Raw genomic sequence first — 20,239 nt, 5'->3', positions numbered from 1 at the left:
TTTCTTGAGGAAAACATCAACAAAACAATTGGTAATTTATAACATCGAAGACAACCTGAGGTGGTCACATCTCATTTAGTCTGTCAGTATAAATATGTTGAAAGAAGCACAATTTACATGACAATCTGAACTACCGGAAGCTGGTTTGTAAATAAACCTGGTGTGGAGTACAATCTATAAATTAAACATCATTGTACTACAATAAAAAAAATCAATAAAATCCTCTCGTTGTTGGAGTAACAACTGTCAATTAAAAGTAGTGAAACCCATTTGCACAACTCATAATCGTTGCTTCCCACAGCAAACACGGCAACCTTCGCTGTGGCCGCGTTCTTCTGCAGAAGAAAAACCGTCCTCCACCAAGCGTCCCTGTCCCTCACTAACGAGAAGAAATGCTGTCGGAAACACCGGAAGTACCTTCGCGAACAATGGTTTCGCAAGATTGCCTCAAACACTCCCTCGGCGTCGGCGATGATGAAAATGGAAAAGCGAGAAAAATGAAATCCACAAAAACAAAACTGATCCAATCATGCCGTTTTCAGTCCAACTGGTCCACACTACCAAACCTTATAAAGTTATGAGACGGTTTAACACCATTAAACTGAAGCCAATTCCGGTTGTGGACGGTCGGCGGGGTGGGCGAAAAACGATGCAGGAGGCGTCGCGATCGGAAATGGCCGCCAGCGGCATGTGAAGGCATGTGAAGAGCCCTCATAAATGTGGTGGCACATTAAAGGCATTAAATCGTTTGCCGGCGTGCGTTTTTCTTTCTTCCTTTTTTCCACCTTCCAATGCCATCAGCAGCACACACCTTACGACGCCACCCTCCCTTTGTAACCACGTTACCCACTGACCCACAAGTGCTTGGAGGGCAGAAGACCCGCGAGGGTTCGAGGGAAAGATTGCATCTGTCCAACGGCGACGAACGCCTTGATCAATCCACCTCCGCAGTTTTGAGCGGAGCGTACGGCATTTGCATCGCCCGCCGGTCGATTAAGTGCGACGATTTCAATTAATGTTGTCTACCCGACCTCCGCACTTCCCCTACCACCGACCCGCTCTCTGGTGCCGCCGGTTCCGGTTGAAGGGAAATAAAGTAATTAATCCCCACGACGTGCATCCTCATCCGACCACTCGGATCCAATTTGCATGGGTTTCGGGAGACGGCTTAAGCAGGCGATAATAAGCATGCGGTACCGGTACAATTAATAGTCACCCAATTCTTCATCGTTTGAGTAAAAAGGCAGAGCACAAAACATTGGATTGTTTTGCCGGCAATGACAGCATGGAACGAAAACTTTGGGTCGTTTCCTTCCATCCGTTGCAGAGACGAAAGCAAAAGAGGAAAAAACACACTAAGCAAACAAACAGACAAACAATCAAATCCATTTTTCCGCCTACTTTGCCTTTGCCGACGCGTTTCCCAGACAGATTCGGTAGAGGTGGACTTCCGTTTCCTACGGAGATGCTTCACGGTTAACTGTTGGCCAGTGGCAACACTGGGCGGTAATTAACTCATCAACAGATTTTAAAGACCGGAAAATCATAGGAGGACAACAGATCGCCTCCACGGCGCATCGTTATGCACTGCACAATGTAAATTCAGTCTAGTTTAATGAAGTGCTTGTACATTTTGGGTGCATAGTTTAATACTTTATAATAACAGTGAGCCATTTTCAATTTCAATATTATAAGTTACATCTTTCTTTGATATGACTTAAGTGTGATTCCATCTTGAAATGACCTTCGCTTTCTTCGGATAGGTTAGTACCCCAAAAAGTGTAGCAAAACATACAAAACTACTGCACAACCAGTGGCACCAACCGATGCAATCGTGCTTCAGTGTTACGCGAGCTCAGTTTACACCGTCGTAACAACTCCTCTGCTGCGACCCTGAAATCTACGCTAACATGTTGATCACCTACTTTCTCATAGCATGATAGACGAGGGGGGTTTTGGGATGGCCGTAGAAAACTCTGGACGTATGAAGAGCACGATGGGATCAGACTAGGAAGGACCACACTCTACAATGTGGCGAAAGTTCACTTGAACACAGGCTGCAAACACGCTGATGAAACACTTGGCGAGGTGATGGCAGACGCCGTTGAACCATTGGCCAAGAAGCCGGCAATACGTAACCGACATTGACACTTGCGGGAAACGCGCGACATTCGGTTAACGTCCTCTCGGGTATCGATTGTGAAACGAGGAAGCGGGAAACAAACGGTGGCCAAAAGTACGTCTTTTAACAACTGCTCCATCAGTACGTGATTTGAATCACGTCCCACGCTTACTAGCGATTGGTTTTGGAGGATCCATTGGAAATGTGTTTTCAATGCATTTCAATTACGTCCCAATCATCCCTGATATCACGTGCGGAATGTAGCAATCAAAATCAGGGCCACCCCGAAGGCCACCGACTCCAAGTCGTCCCAGTTGGGTTAATGAAACGTTTGCTCGAATATTCGCTCGAATAATTGCCGGGCTCTGTAATCTGTATCTAATCGATCTTCATCAAACCCACCTGCTGTGGGGTCGAAATGAATGTCTTTTCTAATGATTTCCTTTGGCATATGCAAACAGAAAAGTGTACCACTGTGAAGGTTTTTTCCGCTTAAATTACAATCAGTCGCCGGAAAGGCACAAGCAAAGGCACCATCAGTACGTATGACGGGGATTCTACACTCTAACAGTTGAAGATCCTCGGTAGATGTAACCCAAAAATGTTTTCAATTCTTTTCTGTTTTTTCTTAAAGATTCTTAAAGATTTAACTAAGAATATATACGATATATTCTCAGATGTGGGATAATGATAATGCTGTTAAAAATGGTTTAAAATCGCTTAAATTTTCATCGACTTTCCTAACTGCATCGATGAAGCAACTACTGCCCTCTAGCTGTCAAACTACGAACTATTGATATTCGGATACGAACAATGTGTCATGGCTAACGGGAATTAAATATTTAAATTTTCTCGTAAATGTTCTCACAGTATCATCATACAACACAGTTTTTATCAGCCAAAAATACAGTCCTCTCTCGAGTAAATTTACTGCCCGTTTTACATCAACAAATAGTACACCAATAAAGCGACCAACAACACAACGACCGCGACGATCCCACCGACCACCGGGACGTTCAGCTTGCCATCCAACTCGTCGTCAGCCGTTCCTGCGCCACATTCATCCGCGCTGTGCCTTTCGTCCTCCTTTACGGCGGGCACGAGTTCCACCGTGGCGTCAATGTCCCTCGCAGTCAACGATATATCAAGCACATTGCCAATCTGCGACGGTGCGGAGTCTTTGCCCTCCTCGGGAAACAGGTAGTCACTAAACTGCACAGGGAAAGAACCCGTTGTCTTGGTGCGGAGTGGGAAATAAATGCGACGTGGTAATTCGTTCAGTGTCAGCTTATCCAACGGGGTGTTGTCCGCTTGGACCAGCGCATCGCAATGGATTTGAACGCGTGACATTAGCGAACGCACGATGTCCGTTTTGATAAAACGCTCCACTTCGCCAAACGTACACCGGGACTGGACATACACTTCTGAGCTGATGATGCCATCAAACTTCAGTGCTCCATTGTAACGTTCAATATTGGTCTTTTCGTCCAAAAACTCGGTAGGCTGAAACAAATAAGATTACATTTATATTACAACTTGGGAAAACTCGACGTACTCAAGCTGCGTCTTACCGATGGTTGGTAAATGTGTACTAGGAATGATTTTTCGTTCTTCATCGTCAGTGTCCCTTCAACCGTGTCTTCCGAGAGCTTTGGAGCACCATCGAACAGAATTTTGGCATCAACAAGCTGGTCGTTCAACTGCTTGGCGCACTCCGTCAGATTCGCTTCCGTATCGTACTGCTCTGTGTCATTCTTTCGGTTCAATTTCCAGACGTCCTCTATTTCAAAGTGTGTACGTAACGCATGCCAATTCGTGAAACTATCGGCAAACTTCCAATCGCAAGGCCGTACGGTCGGGTTGCTGGATGCCAAGGAAACCGTTTTGCAGCTGTGTTGTTTTCCAGTTGACGAATAATAAAACACCAACTTCTCGCCTTTCTCTAGCTCATCACAGCTACCCATGAGCAGAGGGTTCGCATCGAACGTAGCCTTCATATTTAGCAATATTAGCTTGATCCGGTTCAGCAGGACTTGGTCCTCGAAAACGTTTTTCGTGTGGATGACGAAGATCCCGAGCACGTACATTCCGCCGGGCAGCATCCTGGTCTCCACAAGGGCATGCTGCGAAATCTGCTCTAGTTCCACATCTAGCAAATCCACGACCTCGTCCACCTGACCGTCGCTATGTTTAACGCGGTTCGCATGCACAATGTAATCCTTGCCGCCCGATGACGGTTGCCCAACGAGCAATCCGATGCATATTCCAGCCTTGCGGCTGAGGTTGCGAAGGTACTCCTCCACGAAAGATTCACACAAAACCGAACGGCCCATCATGGGATAAAGAGGCTTAGCAGGCACAGAGGAAAAGCGTTGGAAACACTCCACAACACGCTGACTACAGATAACAAGATATGAAACGATCAAGGCATCAAAAAAGCCCTGATTTCTACACTACATTTCTCCTTTCACTAACGTAAAACGTGTCAATTTTCCACAGACTTTCGATGGTCGCCTATCTACTTCTTGTTTGTTTTGACAGCAAAACATTCAACCTTTGACGGTTTACACTAGTGATGGGCGGGTTGACCCGAACCTACCGGATCGGAGCCAACTGTAAGCGATCCGGAGCTGGGCGGATCGTATTCCCAATTCCAATGAGTTCGAGTCGACATGTGGTTGCAGCAAAGCAATATGCAAGCTCAACTCGTTAGTTCCGGTCAACCCGAATTCGATACACCTAGGGGTTGAAAACAATTTCCCTTAAATACGAACTCGATTCCGGGTCGATCCGTTAGAAGAATCGTATGACTCATTACTAGTTCACACTCTCCTATTGTTATTCGTTTATACAGCAGCATTTGAAATCAATTTTCAAACTAGTTTGAGGTGAAATATCGGAGAAATGTCAGTCTATCTCTTTCTGCTGATACGTCTTGACTCCTTTCTCTAGTTGCGGGAATAGCAACAGGTTTCACAGTGCTTACATTACACAAACCAAAAATTATAAAAGATCGAAAATGTTTTTTTTTATGCAAAATCTTCGTTGATCAATCAGTACAATAATGAAAACTACATAATAGATCATCTTAAATCAGCACAGATCGTTTGGAATATTTTTTAAACATTTTTATGTGTGTTGAGGTTTGAACCTCTCTCACGGTTGTAGTTTCTGCTACCATGTTTCACAGCTTCGCTTCGGACAAATGGCATTTAAAGTTTTTAACAATTTTGTAAATTTATAATTATCACTTTATTTGTTTAGACAGTAAATAAACTATACACAGTAATCTGGCTTATTCGCAAATAAATAATTATCAAAGACCAATTGTTTTGCGTTTGCTAGCGCGTGGAGCTACGCCTGAGACACGCAGACATCATTGATCCCCCGTTCTTTTCTGTTGTGCAAATAAGTTAATTTTTCCAAGAGAAAAAACTTCACAAGAAGTTGTAGTAAATTTTCATTTGTATCCTTTTCCCTTACGTCCTTACGTTCGACAGTTTCCATCGCAGTTAATCACGGACCAAACCCAGTCGACATAGTTCGGCACCTTGGTGTAGATACCGAACTTATTCTGCTTCCCACAACCATCGCCGAAGCTCGTGATGCCGTAGATGGTCCACGGATTGTTCAGTTTAGAAGCATCTCGACACAGCAATGGTCCACCGGAATCTCCGGCGCACGTGTCTATCCTGCCACGCTTGTGTCCTGCGCAGAACATGTTTTTCGTTATAGTGTAATCGTGATATACGGCTCGACACCGTTCGTTCGGTACGATCGGCACTTCAGCCTCGTGGAGTATGTCCGTGCCTGCCTCATCGTTGTGTCGCTTCTTGCCCCAACCAATGATCGTACATGTGTGCCCCGTCGGAAGGGCTTGATATCGCATCGGCAGACAGGCGTATCCTATGAAGTTCGATGGTTCCACCTCCCGTGGCAACTTTAGCAGCGCTACATCATTGTCGACGGTCTTCTTATCGTACCGGGGGTGTTTGATGCTCAATTCCACCCGGAACTCGATCTCGGTACCATCCGCCTGCTGAAGATTATGCTCGCCTAACCTCACAAACAGACGCTTCCGCACGCAATGCGCAGCGGTGAGTATCCAACGGGATGAAACTAACGTTCCGCCACAGAAAGCTTCCTAAAAAGGTAATACCAAATATTAATTCATGACATACTTGTCTCGATTGGTAATTTCCCCCATACCTTGAAGCGATTTAAAATAGCCACTTGCCATGGCCACTGTCCCCGGCGGCTAGTTTTACCGCCGATAATGCGTAGCATATTGTAGAGATAGTTCTTTTTGGGCTTATCCCGCACCGCCGGTATACCGCAGGCAATCTGCTGCGGCATGTACTCCGATTGAACGGTCCCCCTTCTGTTCGAGAATATCTGTGCGGAAATGGAGTTCGGCATTGCCACCGTGTCACTCCTGTTCCATCCGTTCGAGGGATTTCTTCGTGGTTTATTTGGCCTCGGTGTCGTGGTCGTAGTGGTGGTGGTTGTGGTCTTCATGGTCGTCGTTGGTGGCATCGCCGGGGGTAGTACTATGTTCCGGCTATTCTGGTAGAGCTGATTGCCGATCCATTCTTCGCAAAAGCTACCCTCGGTGTAGCAGTACGCGATCTCCCGGATAACGTCGTTGCCGCAAAACGCAGGTATTCGACACCGTCTAGAAGAAGAATTTGGTGAATTCGGTATTAATTTTCATCCAAGCGAGCATCCTCACAAACATAGGGACCTACTTCAATCTCCGCGTGGTACACTTGGCCGTGCATTTGGTCCACTTACTCCACTTGGTGTACGGATTCTCCACCTTTCGAGGCATCTCAAAGACGGCTTTCTCGCGCGCTCTCCGCTGGGTCACTGCCGGTGTTCCACCCGACTTAAGCTGCCCGTTGATTGGCCTTTCCTCATCCTCCTCGGACAAGCTTTCAAAGTCACTCGAACTCCCGTCTACCTCACGCTTGGCATGTCGTCCCTCGAGGCCAGTGGACGCAGTGGAAAACGAATCCAGCAGCTTCTGATACTGGCCACTGGTAACGTTTATCGGCTTCGGGACATTCGCTTCGGTGGTGTGACGAAAGATATTGCCATAGTTCTTGTCCAACATCGCTGACCGATGCTGACTACTGCCATTCACTGGTCCCGGAATGGGTCGCCAATCTTCCTGTTCCCCAGTGTCCGGATAGTCTTCTCCTTTTCGGTTGGAAAAGCCTGTTCCATCTCGGTACAGATGATCGTAGTAGTCCTCGAAGTAATCGCTCAACTTCGACGGATAGCGTCGCGGTGGTACTTGGTGTTGCTGTTGCTGCCGTTGCCGTGGATACTTGACGAACTTGTGGGCAGCCGTCTCGTAGCCATTATCAAAGTGTGGTGCGAGTGCGTAGTTGGGCGTCAGAATGCGCTTGTCATCAAAATCGTCCAGATTGATCAGCAACGGTTTACCCTTGACCATCTTGCCCAACGGTTCCTCCTTCCGGTGGAACGACGGATACTTGGACGATGGGCTTTTCAGTATCACATAGTCCGTGTCGCCGTCCGAATCATCCCAGTCGTCGTCTTCCTGTATAATGATCTTTTTCTTCTTCTTTCCGTGCTGTACGTGCTGCTCCTGCTTCTGAACGTGCCCATCGAAGTTGACTATGGTGAACTGATTCCACGGAAGCGCGGACGAATGGTGCTCCTCCTTGACCTCTTCGATGTGGACGGTCGGAATCGGTGGAATGTGTAGGGGAACGCAGCTAAAAACAAAAGAAAATGAAACACCGAATTAGTATTCCTTCGGAATCATTCGTTGGCAAAGAATTTCCCAACACCTACATGCTCTTGGGACATATCCGTTCCTCCGTCTGGACGTGGTTGCCACACTTGCGCTTGGCGATGCAGTACCGCTCCCGCTTCTGATGGCAATGGTAATCGCACGGGCCCCATTTCGTAAACGGTGTGTACAGATGCGGATTGAACCGACGCTTCCGGTGCCCCGGGCCGGGTTTGATCCTCCGTGGTACCGCCGGATGTCGGCGATGTTTAACGATTTTCTTCACCTTCCGATAGCTGCGGTCAATTTCGTCGTAATCGGTGAACTCGATAGACTTCGTCTCACCGGACGCGGGACGCTCCTCGGGAATAAACAGCTGCCGCTGAGGGGCCAACTTTCGCTGACTGAGATTCTTGCCACCATCATTGCCACCGGGAGCCACCACTACGGGCCTTATCAGGAAGCTGCTACCGATGGCCGGTGTCGACTGATGCTGTGGAATACTGTAAGACTAAACGGAAAAGGAGAAGAAGGATAAACATTGTGGAATTAGAAGACACATTACTTGTCAATTTCACTTAACGAATATTCTTTGATTTTCAACTAAAACATAACCACAACTCTGAACCCAAACAACCCAAATACCAAACGAATCTCTGGTCAACAAAACAATTGCCGATGCTCGACCCACTTCGTCCCCGGCCACCACCCAGCAATAATCCTCTACCGTCTGGAGTCGCTTTCATTTGTACCGTCCCTCCAATGCCTGACCCCTCCTCCACAGTTTAGTCTCCAAAAGTCAACCTCAAACAAACCTCCATCTTGAACGATCGTTCGTCCAGATAGCCGTTGTTTAAATGCTCTACTCGTTCGAACACCAACGCCGACCCGTCGGCCACATCCCCAATGGTGGACACGCTCGGCCGAGGTCACTTTTGGTATTCTTTTAATATTTCTTACTTGTCGCGCTGAAATGCAATCGTTTGTCTTTCGTTTCTTTCCCTTTTGAATGGGGTTTTAAATTTTGTTTCTTCGCCCTATTCACTGGTAAGACAGATTCATGAATGAAGATAGTACCCATTCCTGGATCGTCTTGCACCTACTCCAACCGCAGTTTCATTCACCATTGAGATAGTCTTCCACCAGCTGCCACTCCTCCGCGTTGTCATGAATGAATCCAGACGATCGCGTCGAAGAAGATCGTGACGAAGCAGCAGACAAGAAGGACAAATCCTGCACACAAAGCATTCATATGTGTACATATTTTCAATGTTTATCGAACATTAAATGGTTGCGGTTCCCCCCGCGTGTCGGTCGGTAGTCGGGCGGCATACGGGAACTGAAGTCCTGCTATCTTCCACCACGGGGTTCTACCATGCATCCAACCACTATCATGCCGACCATTTTAGCATGGACAAGTTCGTGCGTGCCACGTTTGGCTTAAGATGACAAAAACGAAAGATGTACCTTCGTGTATTCAGCAGAGAAAAGTATTGAATTCGTTAGCTTTGCACTCTGGCCGGAAAAAGCTCCTTATCGCGTTGCATGTTGCATCTCTCCTACAGAGATCCAAGAGTTCAAGCAACCGGAATCCGCCCGAGCTCATTTTTAGTCGTCCCCAGAGTTCGAACGGTAGGGCACAAACGAGGTGATGAAGCCAATTTCCGTGCCATAAAACTACAATTAAGTCACAATCGGGTGACGATAAAGTGGATGCGGCCGCGGTCAAATTGCTCAATAAGAGTCCGGTCCTATTTCCGCCAGCCGATCGTCGAGTCGGCGTCCGGTTTTCGAGTCGGCGTCTCGCGGCCGGACACAAGGGAGCCGCTTTCGAGCTTTCGAACCTTAAGATGCTAGGACTGTTCGGGCGGAATATGCGTGGGCAGTCGTGGTAATTGTGCTGTTTTTTTCTCTTCTTCCATTTGATTGTGGGCAGGTGTGTGTGTGTGTGCGTATATGGGCTAAGCAGGTATGCTTAGCCTGACCTGCCGACCGAGTGGGTGTGCTTGGACTCGAACCATTCGGGGTGCGTGCTCGCCGAGAAGAGTTGGTCATAGTTCCCCCGTGGCCAACGACAAACTAACCTCGAATTGACACACATTGGTGGGTATCGGAACTAATGGTGAGTCAATAAAGTCATCTTAGGTGACGGAACGAATGTAGGACTGAATGGCCGAACCAGTGGACGTTGATGATCGGTTAGGCAATAATCTTCTTGGATTAGATTTCAACAATCGACTGGTCTCGGCTTCTTGTTAGTTCGCTGTCAACAGGCTTAGCTACAAAAGTCTGAAATGGGAGTTTGTTACCTCCTAAGATTATATCTCAATTAAGCACCGGGGTGATTGCTTTCCGATTCATAAATCGCATGGTTTACTACCAGAGTTAAATAATACTACAAGAGAAAGCGTTGTTCAGTCTACGACATCTGAAAGAGTTGGCTGAGGTTCTAGAGTTTAAATATTTTATGAACAATATCACTGAACCTTACATTTAATAACTACCTAATATATTTGTAGTGCAGTATTGACCTCTTAAGCCAAATAAACGTAACGAGCCCTTCAACTGTCCGATATAATGTAATAAATTTATTCTTCAACAAAAATCGACATACTACTCTAACATAGTCGCCACGAGGTATCACGATCCTCAAGATACAGGATTCCAATCAAGCCGCGCCTGCTTCGATTAGTGGCGATTTGCAAGGCAACCAGAATCAATCACTATGACCGAGTTGAAGGAGTTAATCGCGGAGCCACCGTCGAAGGAGCCGTATACCGATAATAAATTAACCATTTTCATTGATTCAGCCGCACAACGGTGGGATACCGTAAACGGCGCTACACCATACGACCAGTACAAACACACACACACGCAGCCGGTCTAATGATCTTGAACAGTTGCGGCACGTTTTGCATTTAGCGTCTCCTTGGTCACTATGGTGACAGGTAATCGTTGCTTAACAGTTTTGATGCAATAAATGTACTCAAAACATGGTATGCCGCTCAGTAAACATCGAACTTTAGAACTGCGAGTAGAAGTCGAGCTTAAGAACCAATTTACGTGATAATTTACGTCAGTGTAGTTTCTACTCCTTGAGGTCATCTTAAATTACCGAATGAATCGTGTCCTTTTTCTCGAGAACTAGAACCCCCCTAATGGAGAATCATTTGCAAGCTAATAATGACCACAATACCAATACGAGGTGATAATTACTGTAAGTATCAATAAATGGTTCCGCGGAAGTCCAGCTTGCGGGCGATAAGGGATCTTATTTTCCTCTCTAAGTTATAGTCTATGTTAGTCATATGATGAGTGCTTTCCACCGTAATTAAGAAGTAACCGTGACATATACCACCTTTGAGGCGTATAAGGAGTCAACTTGCATTCCTGAAGCAGTTGCAAGTCGTAATTGTATAATGTCATTGGAAATGTTCAGGGTGTGTTTAGTCTCCAGGGTACAATGTGTCATTATGGGCAATCAGAATTCAAATCAGTTCGAGTTGTAAAGATTTAGTAGCAACCAATCGGGAGTAAAAAAAATACAACGACTTCTGAAGAAGTCAATTCTAAGGCGTCACGTTTTTAAACAGAAGTAACATTATTATTGGCTTGCGGGAAAAATATATCGACATAACCTCATCAATCGTTAAACCATATTTAGCGTCTGTCTTCGCACGAATTCTTAATAAGGACTCTTATCGGTAATGGCCGCTGAATTTCCATTTAAGATTACCTGCCGATACTAGAACATTGCTTAAGCCGCCCGGGGTGTGATACTACAACGGCATAAATGAGTCTTATTTGGGATAATCTCAAATTTACGACTTTATTCTGGGAGTTTACCTCAGCAAATTGGGCAGAATTTGGAACATCCCATTTGTTCTGGGCCTTTGTCCGATGTCTTCGCAACACCCCCACGTCGCTGTTGTGGGTTCCGATTTCTCACCTTTCCGTTAATGGGCAATTGTGTTTTTGTTCGCAGTCACTGGCGGGGAAATCCCAAATATTCGCATTCGAGTCGCAAACCGTAGCGTTGCCCACCGAAAATGGTATCTGCAACCTACACGCAACCCAAGAAGACGCTGTGACCAACACACACTCACCTCTGGGTCTGGGTTTGCTTGTTCGTTGTGCCCAGTGTCCAGCAGTCCCCCAAAAGAGACACCCCGGGGCTTCCTGTAGTGCTTTTGATTAATTTGATCCCCCCCACACCCGAATGGTGTGGACCTCCCTCCAGTGTATTCGGGTTTTGAGTCAAAGGTTTCACCGGAAGCGACCGATGCTTCCAGCTGCCTGTAGTGGTCCGTTCCGGTAGTTAATTGGATCCGATGCTCCGGGTTTTGCAAATGGCAAAGTCACTCCGCAGCCAGCTCGGAATGGCCAGCCTACCGCATTGAAAGTCCATGAAAGTGGTTTGGAGGATATCTTACCCCGTTGCGGTACGGTCGATAAATAATCGGCATCCATTACGCAGATCGACCGGCATCATCAACCGGTATGGGGGCTTGTAAAACCGTTCCGAAATTAACACCATAAATTATAGTCCCTTTTCTGTAGTACCCTGTCTTACATTACAGTTATAGAGCATCTGAGAGAAAAAAAATACAAACAAACATTCACAGTAAGCGAGGTGGAAAATGAATGAATTGAGTACCGCGGCCCACTGACAACTTAACAAACACATTGACACTCGATCTCCGGAGAACGCGATAACGCAAACGATCGGTCGACCAAAAGCAGAAGTGTGGCGTACGCGATTCATTCATAAAACCGAACCAGACTCCTACTCGCGGACCTTTCTCGCGCTGCTCGATCGTGCGTGCGTGAGTACGTAAGAGGTTCCCGCCGAATATCCACCCCCCGCACCACATCCCCTCAGGCATCCCCTCGTTATTTATTCATTTCGCCGCATGTCGAAGAGGTCGCAAGTTTTGTTTGTTTTCCGCATGACCATACGTGGGTGCGTGTGTATGTGTGTACGTGTGTGTGTGTGCATATCTTTGGCCACAACTTCGATGTCCAAAACGGTCCCCGCTGGAGTTGCGATTATGTGCGCGAGAAGGAAGCGTGTCATGAATGTATAGGGAAGACGCATTCCTAGTAAGAGGTTGTGTCGCGAGGTTGTCGCCCACAATTTTTTTGAGGATTTCGGAACATCATCGGACCGTTTGGCTCGTTCACCTCTCGTTTTTTTTTTTTTGGTGATCTGATTATTTTCGAACCCCTCTTCCGTTGCCACACAGTTGTATTAGTTGTATTTAGTGATTATAAATCTTCGTTTGACAATCATTAGACTGCCTTACGGTTCCGAATCATTTCGCCCCAACCGATGGCGGTGGGCGATAGAGTATGTGTGTGTATGGGGTGTGCAGTTTGAGCGCGCCCAACAACGACGATCACCAAACCGCCAGATGGCTCCAACATGGCGACGGGCGTGCGGTACAGTTCTTGCGAAGGTTAGGATCACGCTCCGCTCCGCCACCCTGAGTTTCGCCGGTTCCGTTTGGCATGTGAGGTTAGGTTAGGTTTTGAGTCCCCGGGGGCGAATGTTGACGCGTGAATCCATTACGCCTGTTGGCGGAATAGTTTAGCTGCTCGTGTGCGTATTGTTAACCAATAGCTGGAGCGACACAAGCGGCGATGGAGGGGAGCCTACGCACACCGGGTGTGCCTAAAGCCAACCGCACGGTTTTTGTGGATTTTCGCAGCCCTAGAGTTCCTTTGGCCTAACCACCCCCCGTGTGCTGTATCCGAGTTCCTGTTGAATCGTTGAACTTTGTGCAAAGAACCACCGTCGTTGGTCGTACTGTACACATGCTTTACACCTTAATGCCTAACATATGCAAATATGTAAATCAAACATTTCGTCCAAATTATTGAATGTTGTAGGATACCCTATAGGGCATCACCCAAGGCGGAACTTGGTGGATTGTGTACTTTAAGGTATTCGAAAGCGAAACCACGAACTCTATTAGCACACTGGTGGACATCCCTGTGGGGCCCTTTACACGGGCAACGACGGTTTCGACAAGCTCAACACGGTACGTCATGCCGCCTATTTTACGGCCCAATAGTCACAGGTCCCGGACGCCATCCACGCACTGACAGCGTCGGTAATGATTTATGAACTCCAGTGGAATAAATCATGGCTCCAGCTGGTCTGGCCAGCGAATGCACACGCCGTATTGGAGAGAGAAACACCCGACCGACCCGTTTTGTGTTGAGTGCATTTTTGGTCTTTAGGTCCGTCGCGTAGTGTTACAGTAACACAAATAGACGATATTTCAACCCCACCAAACCGGGAACTGTATTGAAAGGCAGAGCTCTAACCTTTGACTATGGGAACTATTGTGGAGCGTCGGAACCCGTTCAGCCGGTCTTGGACGCAACATGTAGCAGTCGCTGTAAGACTGGTAGTTTAGTTGATGCGGGAAAAAAATCCACACCGGTAGCGGTTGTTACTGGTTTCAGACTGTATGTTGGTCGCAATAAATCCACCCTGAACGACTCTATGGAGCTCATGAAGCTCCCATTTGTCTAGGGAGTGTCCCGTTGGCAAGTAGTAAGGTTACCATTGATTCAAGTGAGATCGACACAAAATAGTTTTGTACGATACTGTATCGATAATCTATTGTAGTTGCAAAATATCTGGCCTTATCTTTAGGCAATTTAATTTAAGGAACATGTTGGTTAAAAATACAGTCTGCTGCAAGTAAAATCGGACACTCGAAAAATGAGAAGGTCTGCTGTCTTTCCGCAAGCCTACAGCATTCCAGGAACCGAATATTGACCTTCAACGTATACAATTCTTTTCGTTAATTCTTTCACTACGTAAGAAAAATGAAAACGAAATCAAAATCGATTGTTTTACTGAGATTCGGCACAAAATGTGCGCGAAGACCCGAAAAGCGGACACGCAAGTAAAATCGGACAGCTAGGCTTCTTTGCCGTTTGGCACACTGCAAGTGACTTTAGGTCGTTCTAGTAACACAAATATGAGTTGGCCACTATTGTTCTTTGTAGTTGCAAGGTAGACAACAAAATGAAGAAACAAAAATACTCAAATTTTACACAGAAGCAACAAACTTAAACTTGTTAGTATCAGATGGGCTTATGCCCAGATTATGATCAATAAGATGATCCAAACATGAAGGGAAACTACTTACGAGGAAACCAGAATAGGATTGGATAATCTTGTGAAATGAAAGTTTGTTAATTTCATTACTTAAGCCCTGAGTTTAACTAGATCAATGAAGCATAACCCAGTAACCCACTTGGAAACGTGGGAAGAAGAGTTCTTAAAGTAAGAAAACAATGATTATATGAAGAAAATTCATCATATATATTAACACAGTCAAAGGTATTAACCATTAGCTTTCATATCAGTTAAAAAAATCTTGAAGTTTGGACATGATTGATCAATCATATGGTATCGTAATTCCGTCGAAGTTCCTGGGAAGCTGCATGTCATACACGGCATCATGAACAAGGTGTATTACATCAATATTTTCAAAATTAAGTCATAACCTAGCACCTAATAACTAACATTTGATGTAATATTTTGTATTCTATCAAGATTATAATCCAAAACACACATTGCTGGATACTAGATTATGGATATTATTCAACTACCTAAACTGCTCAATACCGCTATCTAATAACAATACACTTGTCGGTTAGAAAGCAGTTGCAGGAACTTGTGCTGGTGGTTGCATGACTACAAACCAATTTAAAACTTCTTGTGATAATTGAAAGACGTAAACTAAAGAGTTTATGTAAAGAAAATTACAAAAAATAAGTTGGAAGCACGCCAAAACGGCTACAAGTTATTTTAGCTACAAGTGAAAACTTGAGAAAATACTGAATTTCAAACACTTGTTTTGATTGTTTGCATTGCATAAAGTGAATTGTGTTAGAAACTTATGATAAAAAATCATTTTCAGCTAAATTTTAACCAAAACATTACAAATAATCCTCAGTGAAATAGTAACAATCTTTGTTTGCATTCTCGTCAGCTTATCGTTATTTTTTAGGGTTTTTGGTATGATAATTTGGGTACCTATATATCCAGTACAAAGAACAATAGTGGCCAACTAATAAATGTGAAGGTACAATGACATGCGGCCACTTGAAGTGCGCCAAACGGCAAAGAAACCTACCTGTCCGATTTTACTTGCGTGTCCGCTTTTCGGGTCTTCGCGCACATTTTGAGCCGTATCTCAGTAAAACAATCGATTTTGATTTCGTTTTCAATTTACTTACATAGTGAAAGAGTTAATAATTAGAAATGTATAAGTTGAAGGTCAATATTCGGTTCCGGGAATGCTGTAGGCTTGCGGAAAGACAGCAGACCTTCTCATTTTTCGAGCGTCCGATTTTACTTGCAGCAGACTGTAACTTACGTTGAGATCTTTGAAAATGTTTGTTAGATTGTACGAGATCAAAGAAATGTTTGATGATTGCTTTTTAAACATTCATAAATTAAACACATTTGCGAACCAGAGAAATTTATTTATCCAAAATTTATGCAAGCTGCAATTGAGTGTAAAGTAAAATTTATCGATTTTTTATTGGAACCCTTTCCTACTTTTTTTATTTTTGAAATCTAGAGAGCACATACTTAAGCAACAGGTTTAGTTTTCCAACCAAACATCAATCTGATCATTCAACGAACACTACTTTCAATTTATCTGATATCTTAAAAACATTCAAGTCATCACTTTCATCTGCTTGGTTTCGAACAATTCCGAACGATTTTGCGCCTCAAGGAATACTGTTTTAATTATGTTGAACATACTTTTATGTTTTAACCCAACCCTCACTGATCTTCCACCGTTTTTGGGATACTTCGATTCGCAATCATCTACCGAAATCTACCGAAAGAAATGGATCTTTCGTTTTCTCCCGGCACCTTAAAGCGCGGATCGTTTACTTTCCATTTCATGCTGGCGTCACTAGTTTCGTGCCCTTCGGTTTCGCTGAACACGCAGTGAAAACGCTCGTGAAAGGGGGCGCGGAAAGAGAAGGGTGTAAGGCGGAGAAAACCGGACGGTGTGAGAGCGGTCTGGAGTGTTACCGAATGGCATTAAGGCTAAGCCGATGATGTGACAAATACGCAGTTCCGTTCAAAGTAGTTCATAAATCTCCGGGCGGTCCGTGGGGATGATGGGGTAGCGCCGTGAAACCATCCACTGCTCAGTCAGCTGTTGTTTGATGTCGGGAACATTTTCGGGGGGGAGGAGGATCCTCTCTTTCACTCCGCTCCATTGTAAACATTCCCTCGCAAGGTGGGAATAAAACTACAACTTTGTGCATTTTTTTTCGTTTTCTTTTCTTTTCGTACCTAAATGACGAAAAACGTTTCACTGGTTTTCTCACCCCAAAGATATCGTCGAAGGTCGGTAGGCACATAAACAATCGCAGGCCCCAAACATTTCGATCGCGCTCGGGCGTCGAAGAGACCACGCTCGAGCTAAAGCGAGTAGTTCGAGATCGTAAATTAGTGAATTAGGGAACCCGTTACTAACGATGACGTCGGTAGGTCAACGAGTGGCACGGGAAAGGGTTGCGAGTGCGGGAGGGGGATGTAAAAAATGAAATTTATGAGATCTTTTAGAATGAACCCCATCGGTGGTGTGGTGGTGGTGGTGGGAAAGGGTGCGCTAGCGCCAGTCACCATTTTTTCGACAAATTAAATCAACTACTTAGTCGAACGTGTGTGTGTGTGGACATCGTGACAACGAGTGAGGCAGGTCCGGAAAAGGCACTTTGAGGGCGGTCGGGTGTTCGCTTTTAATTACCCTTGAACATGACGGCGACATGACAGGACGATAAGCCAGAACAAGCGAGATTCATTAACATTGGGGCGAATTCTTTTCGGCGCCCGCCAAACTGTGGGCCTGCATTTTGATCTCCTGGCAATTAAAGTTTTGCTGTAACCCTTCAAGGTGGGTTTGTGTTTTTAAATCAGTAGAAATATGTTGCTAAGAAGAACTGAGTATCGCAGAGTAAAATATTCACTTATTCAATTTCCACCCATGTATATTTACAATTGAATTTATTCCTAGCTGATCTCTACTTTCAAGCCATGATTTCTCTTCCACATTGAGCCATTAAGAGTTAGGGAGAAGACAACATGAACAAGTTTTGATGAAGAAAAATAGCCATACATGATTCGAAAATTTTAGAATCGTCCCAAAGCCAAAACACTTTTAAGATATTCAAATGTCGGACCCACAAAAGCTACCGAAGTCGTAAATAAATTTTAGGTTAAAGGAAATATTCATAATCGAAGCATAAATTATGCAAATATGTGTCTACTACTGTGCCGTCTGCTGCTGCTGCTGCTGCTGCCCCTATTGGTTGGCATGAAATATTGCCCTTCACCTGGGTGTAGAATAACATTTTTACAAAATCCCACGTTTGACTTATGCGCTCTAAAAGATATTAATTTTGGTTTCGCTTATAGTCCTTTTAATTTTAATGTTTTTTCCTCTATTTTTCTACCGTTTTCTTTAACATTTTTTTTGTAACTTAGAGGGGTGAACGGTAATTTGTTGTCACTCTGGTCGCATCCTGTTGTGCTTTGCTAGTGCGATTTTTCTTCGTTCCAATTTGCTTCCCCCAGGCCACTCTCTAAAATCGCAACTCATCGGACCATGCCCCCTACCCCCAACTGCTGTACTCCTCCCCGCGCAAACGTCCAGTTTGGGGGCAAAAGCGGGACCTTCGTATTATGGGTCGCATTTAGATCAAAGCCGCGAGAAAGATCGCGAGCGCGTGCTAACACACACACACACATACGCCCGAGATGGCTTCGCCGTTCGCAATAACTTTTAATGGGAAAACGGTGTTAATTTGGATGCTCTGTTTTAATGGCCAGTGCTAACCCCCACTAAGACCCTCGGGTGAAGGAGAAGGAGGGTGGAGGAGAGGTGTGGAAAGTGCTTACTTGATTTACTCTCCTACAGGAACAGTTACAACAGGCCACAATAGTTTGGGGCGCCTTTTTTACTGGCATGGAAAAGAAATTAGAAACAGAAATTATTTCTACATGCTCTAGAGCACATCAGATTAAGATGGAAAATATTTCTTCCATAGCTGTAATGTAAAATGAATTATTCAGCTGACTTGCACCATTTTATAGCTACTTTAGCTAAGGCTCACCACTGACTCAGTTCTTCTCAACCGTCAGCGTAGAGCTAAAATCACTTTTTTGTTTAATTGCCAAAAGTCGCCGATCGTTGAACGCGAGTGTCGATTTGGATAAAAATTATTGTTGAATAACGCCATCAATTACGGGCGACACTATTCTAATTCGGTGTCGCCAGCAATCAATCAATTATCCCAATAGCGTCGGCGACTGACTCCTGGAACTACTCCGGCGTTGATCCGCAAATTCCCAAGAATCAGCAGCAATCTAATCAATGCACAGCGTGTCGCACAGTAAATCCCGTTCAGCAGGTGGCCAATATGGACTGGCGGGTTTGTTTTTTTTTTATTTTCTCCCATCTTCCTCTCTTCTACTTGCTTGAAGCAAGCTATACAAGCCCGATCATCCATCATCGAAACCCTCGACCGTGTGCTGCTTTGGTATGCTGGCCGCGTCGAACATAAATCAGCACAAAGCTAATCAGTAGCGAAAAAAAAAAAAAACGCCCAAAATTCAATCAATTGCGTGCGAGTACCCATCGTCTGGTTGAAGTAGTGATTTATGCAAATACGGAAAAAGAACTAGACGCCACCCATTGTATCTCGAACCCGACTAACAATGTGTTTAGAAGTGTGCGTACTGTTAGGTTGGATTATATCAATGGTTCTTACCGCAATGAATACACTTTACACTATGGAGTATATAATTTGCAAGTTATTTTCAAACAAATATACTTCTTAACTAAAGAATGTCTTAACGAAACGAAACTTAACGAAAGACAAAATCGACAGCTCTAAATTTGTATAATGTCTAGAATGTTGCAAGAAAAACAAATATTTGGAAAAATTTGACAGAAAAGCAGTGGTAGGATTGCCACTCTCTAAAATTTGAATGCATAAGGATATTTACATTGAAGCCTTATCATCTCAAATATGTGTTGCCTCTACGAAAATGCATATTCATCAACATAATACGTATGGCTGTTATTATTATATAGATAGTCTTTTAATATTTCTAATAGAAATTTCACCTGTAAAATTAGTATTTAGACTCTTTTAACTCAGCAGTCAACTTAAATAGTTGATAAAAAAACACCAGTAGTCCAAGCAGCGGTTTGTGTTTTCCACTTTCAATATTTTCGGGACGCAACCGACCAGGGAAAAAAAACGAAAAGAACAAATCTACGGTTTGGCAAATT

At 44.7% G+C, this 20,239-nt stretch overlaps 2 protein-coding genes across 2 annotated transcripts in view; both read right to left on the bottom strand.

Moving 5' to 3' along the window:
* Positions 1-3,016: 3,016 nt before the first annotated feature.
* On the bottom strand, positions 3,017-4,645 carry LOC131287338 (protein odr-4 homolog). Its single transcript, XM_058316382.1, has 2 exons — positions 3,694-4,645; positions 3,017-3,625 (listed from the first exon to the last, which is right to left on the bottom strand). The coding sequence occupies exons 1-2, from the start codon at positions 4,456-4,458 to the stop codon at positions 3,062-3,064; spliced, it is 1,329 nt and encodes a 442-aa protein (XP_058172365.1). The 5' UTR covers positions 4,459-4,645; the 3' UTR covers positions 3,017-3,061.
* A 964-nt stretch (positions 4,646-5,609) lies between these two features.
* The window catches only part of LOC131292792 (uncharacterized), a 32,552-nt gene continuing 17,922 nt past the window's right edge, over positions 5,610-20,239 (bottom strand). The window contains exons 2-5 of the mRNA XM_058320878.1: positions 7,949-8,397; positions 6,871-7,869; positions 6,332-6,797; positions 5,610-6,266 (exon numbers count right to left, since the gene is read on the bottom strand). Coding sequence (XP_058176861.1) covers positions 5,610-6,266; positions 6,332-6,797; positions 6,871-7,869; positions 7,949-8,397 — 2,571 coding nt within the window. The remainder of the gene's footprint in view (positions 6,267-6,331; positions 6,798-6,870; positions 7,870-7,948; positions 8,398-20,239) is intronic.

Source organism: Anopheles ziemanni, chromosome 2 (genome assembly GCF_943734765.1).
Source record: "Anopheles ziemanni chromosome 2, idAnoZiCoDA_A2_x.2, whole genome shotgun sequence".
In the NCBI taxonomy this organism is placed as follows: domain Eukaryota; kingdom Metazoa; phylum Arthropoda; class Insecta; order Diptera; family Culicidae; genus Anopheles; species Anopheles ziemanni.
The sequence above is the reverse complement of the archived record's forward strand: the minus strand, read 5'-3'. Positions and strand labels throughout refer to the sequence as shown.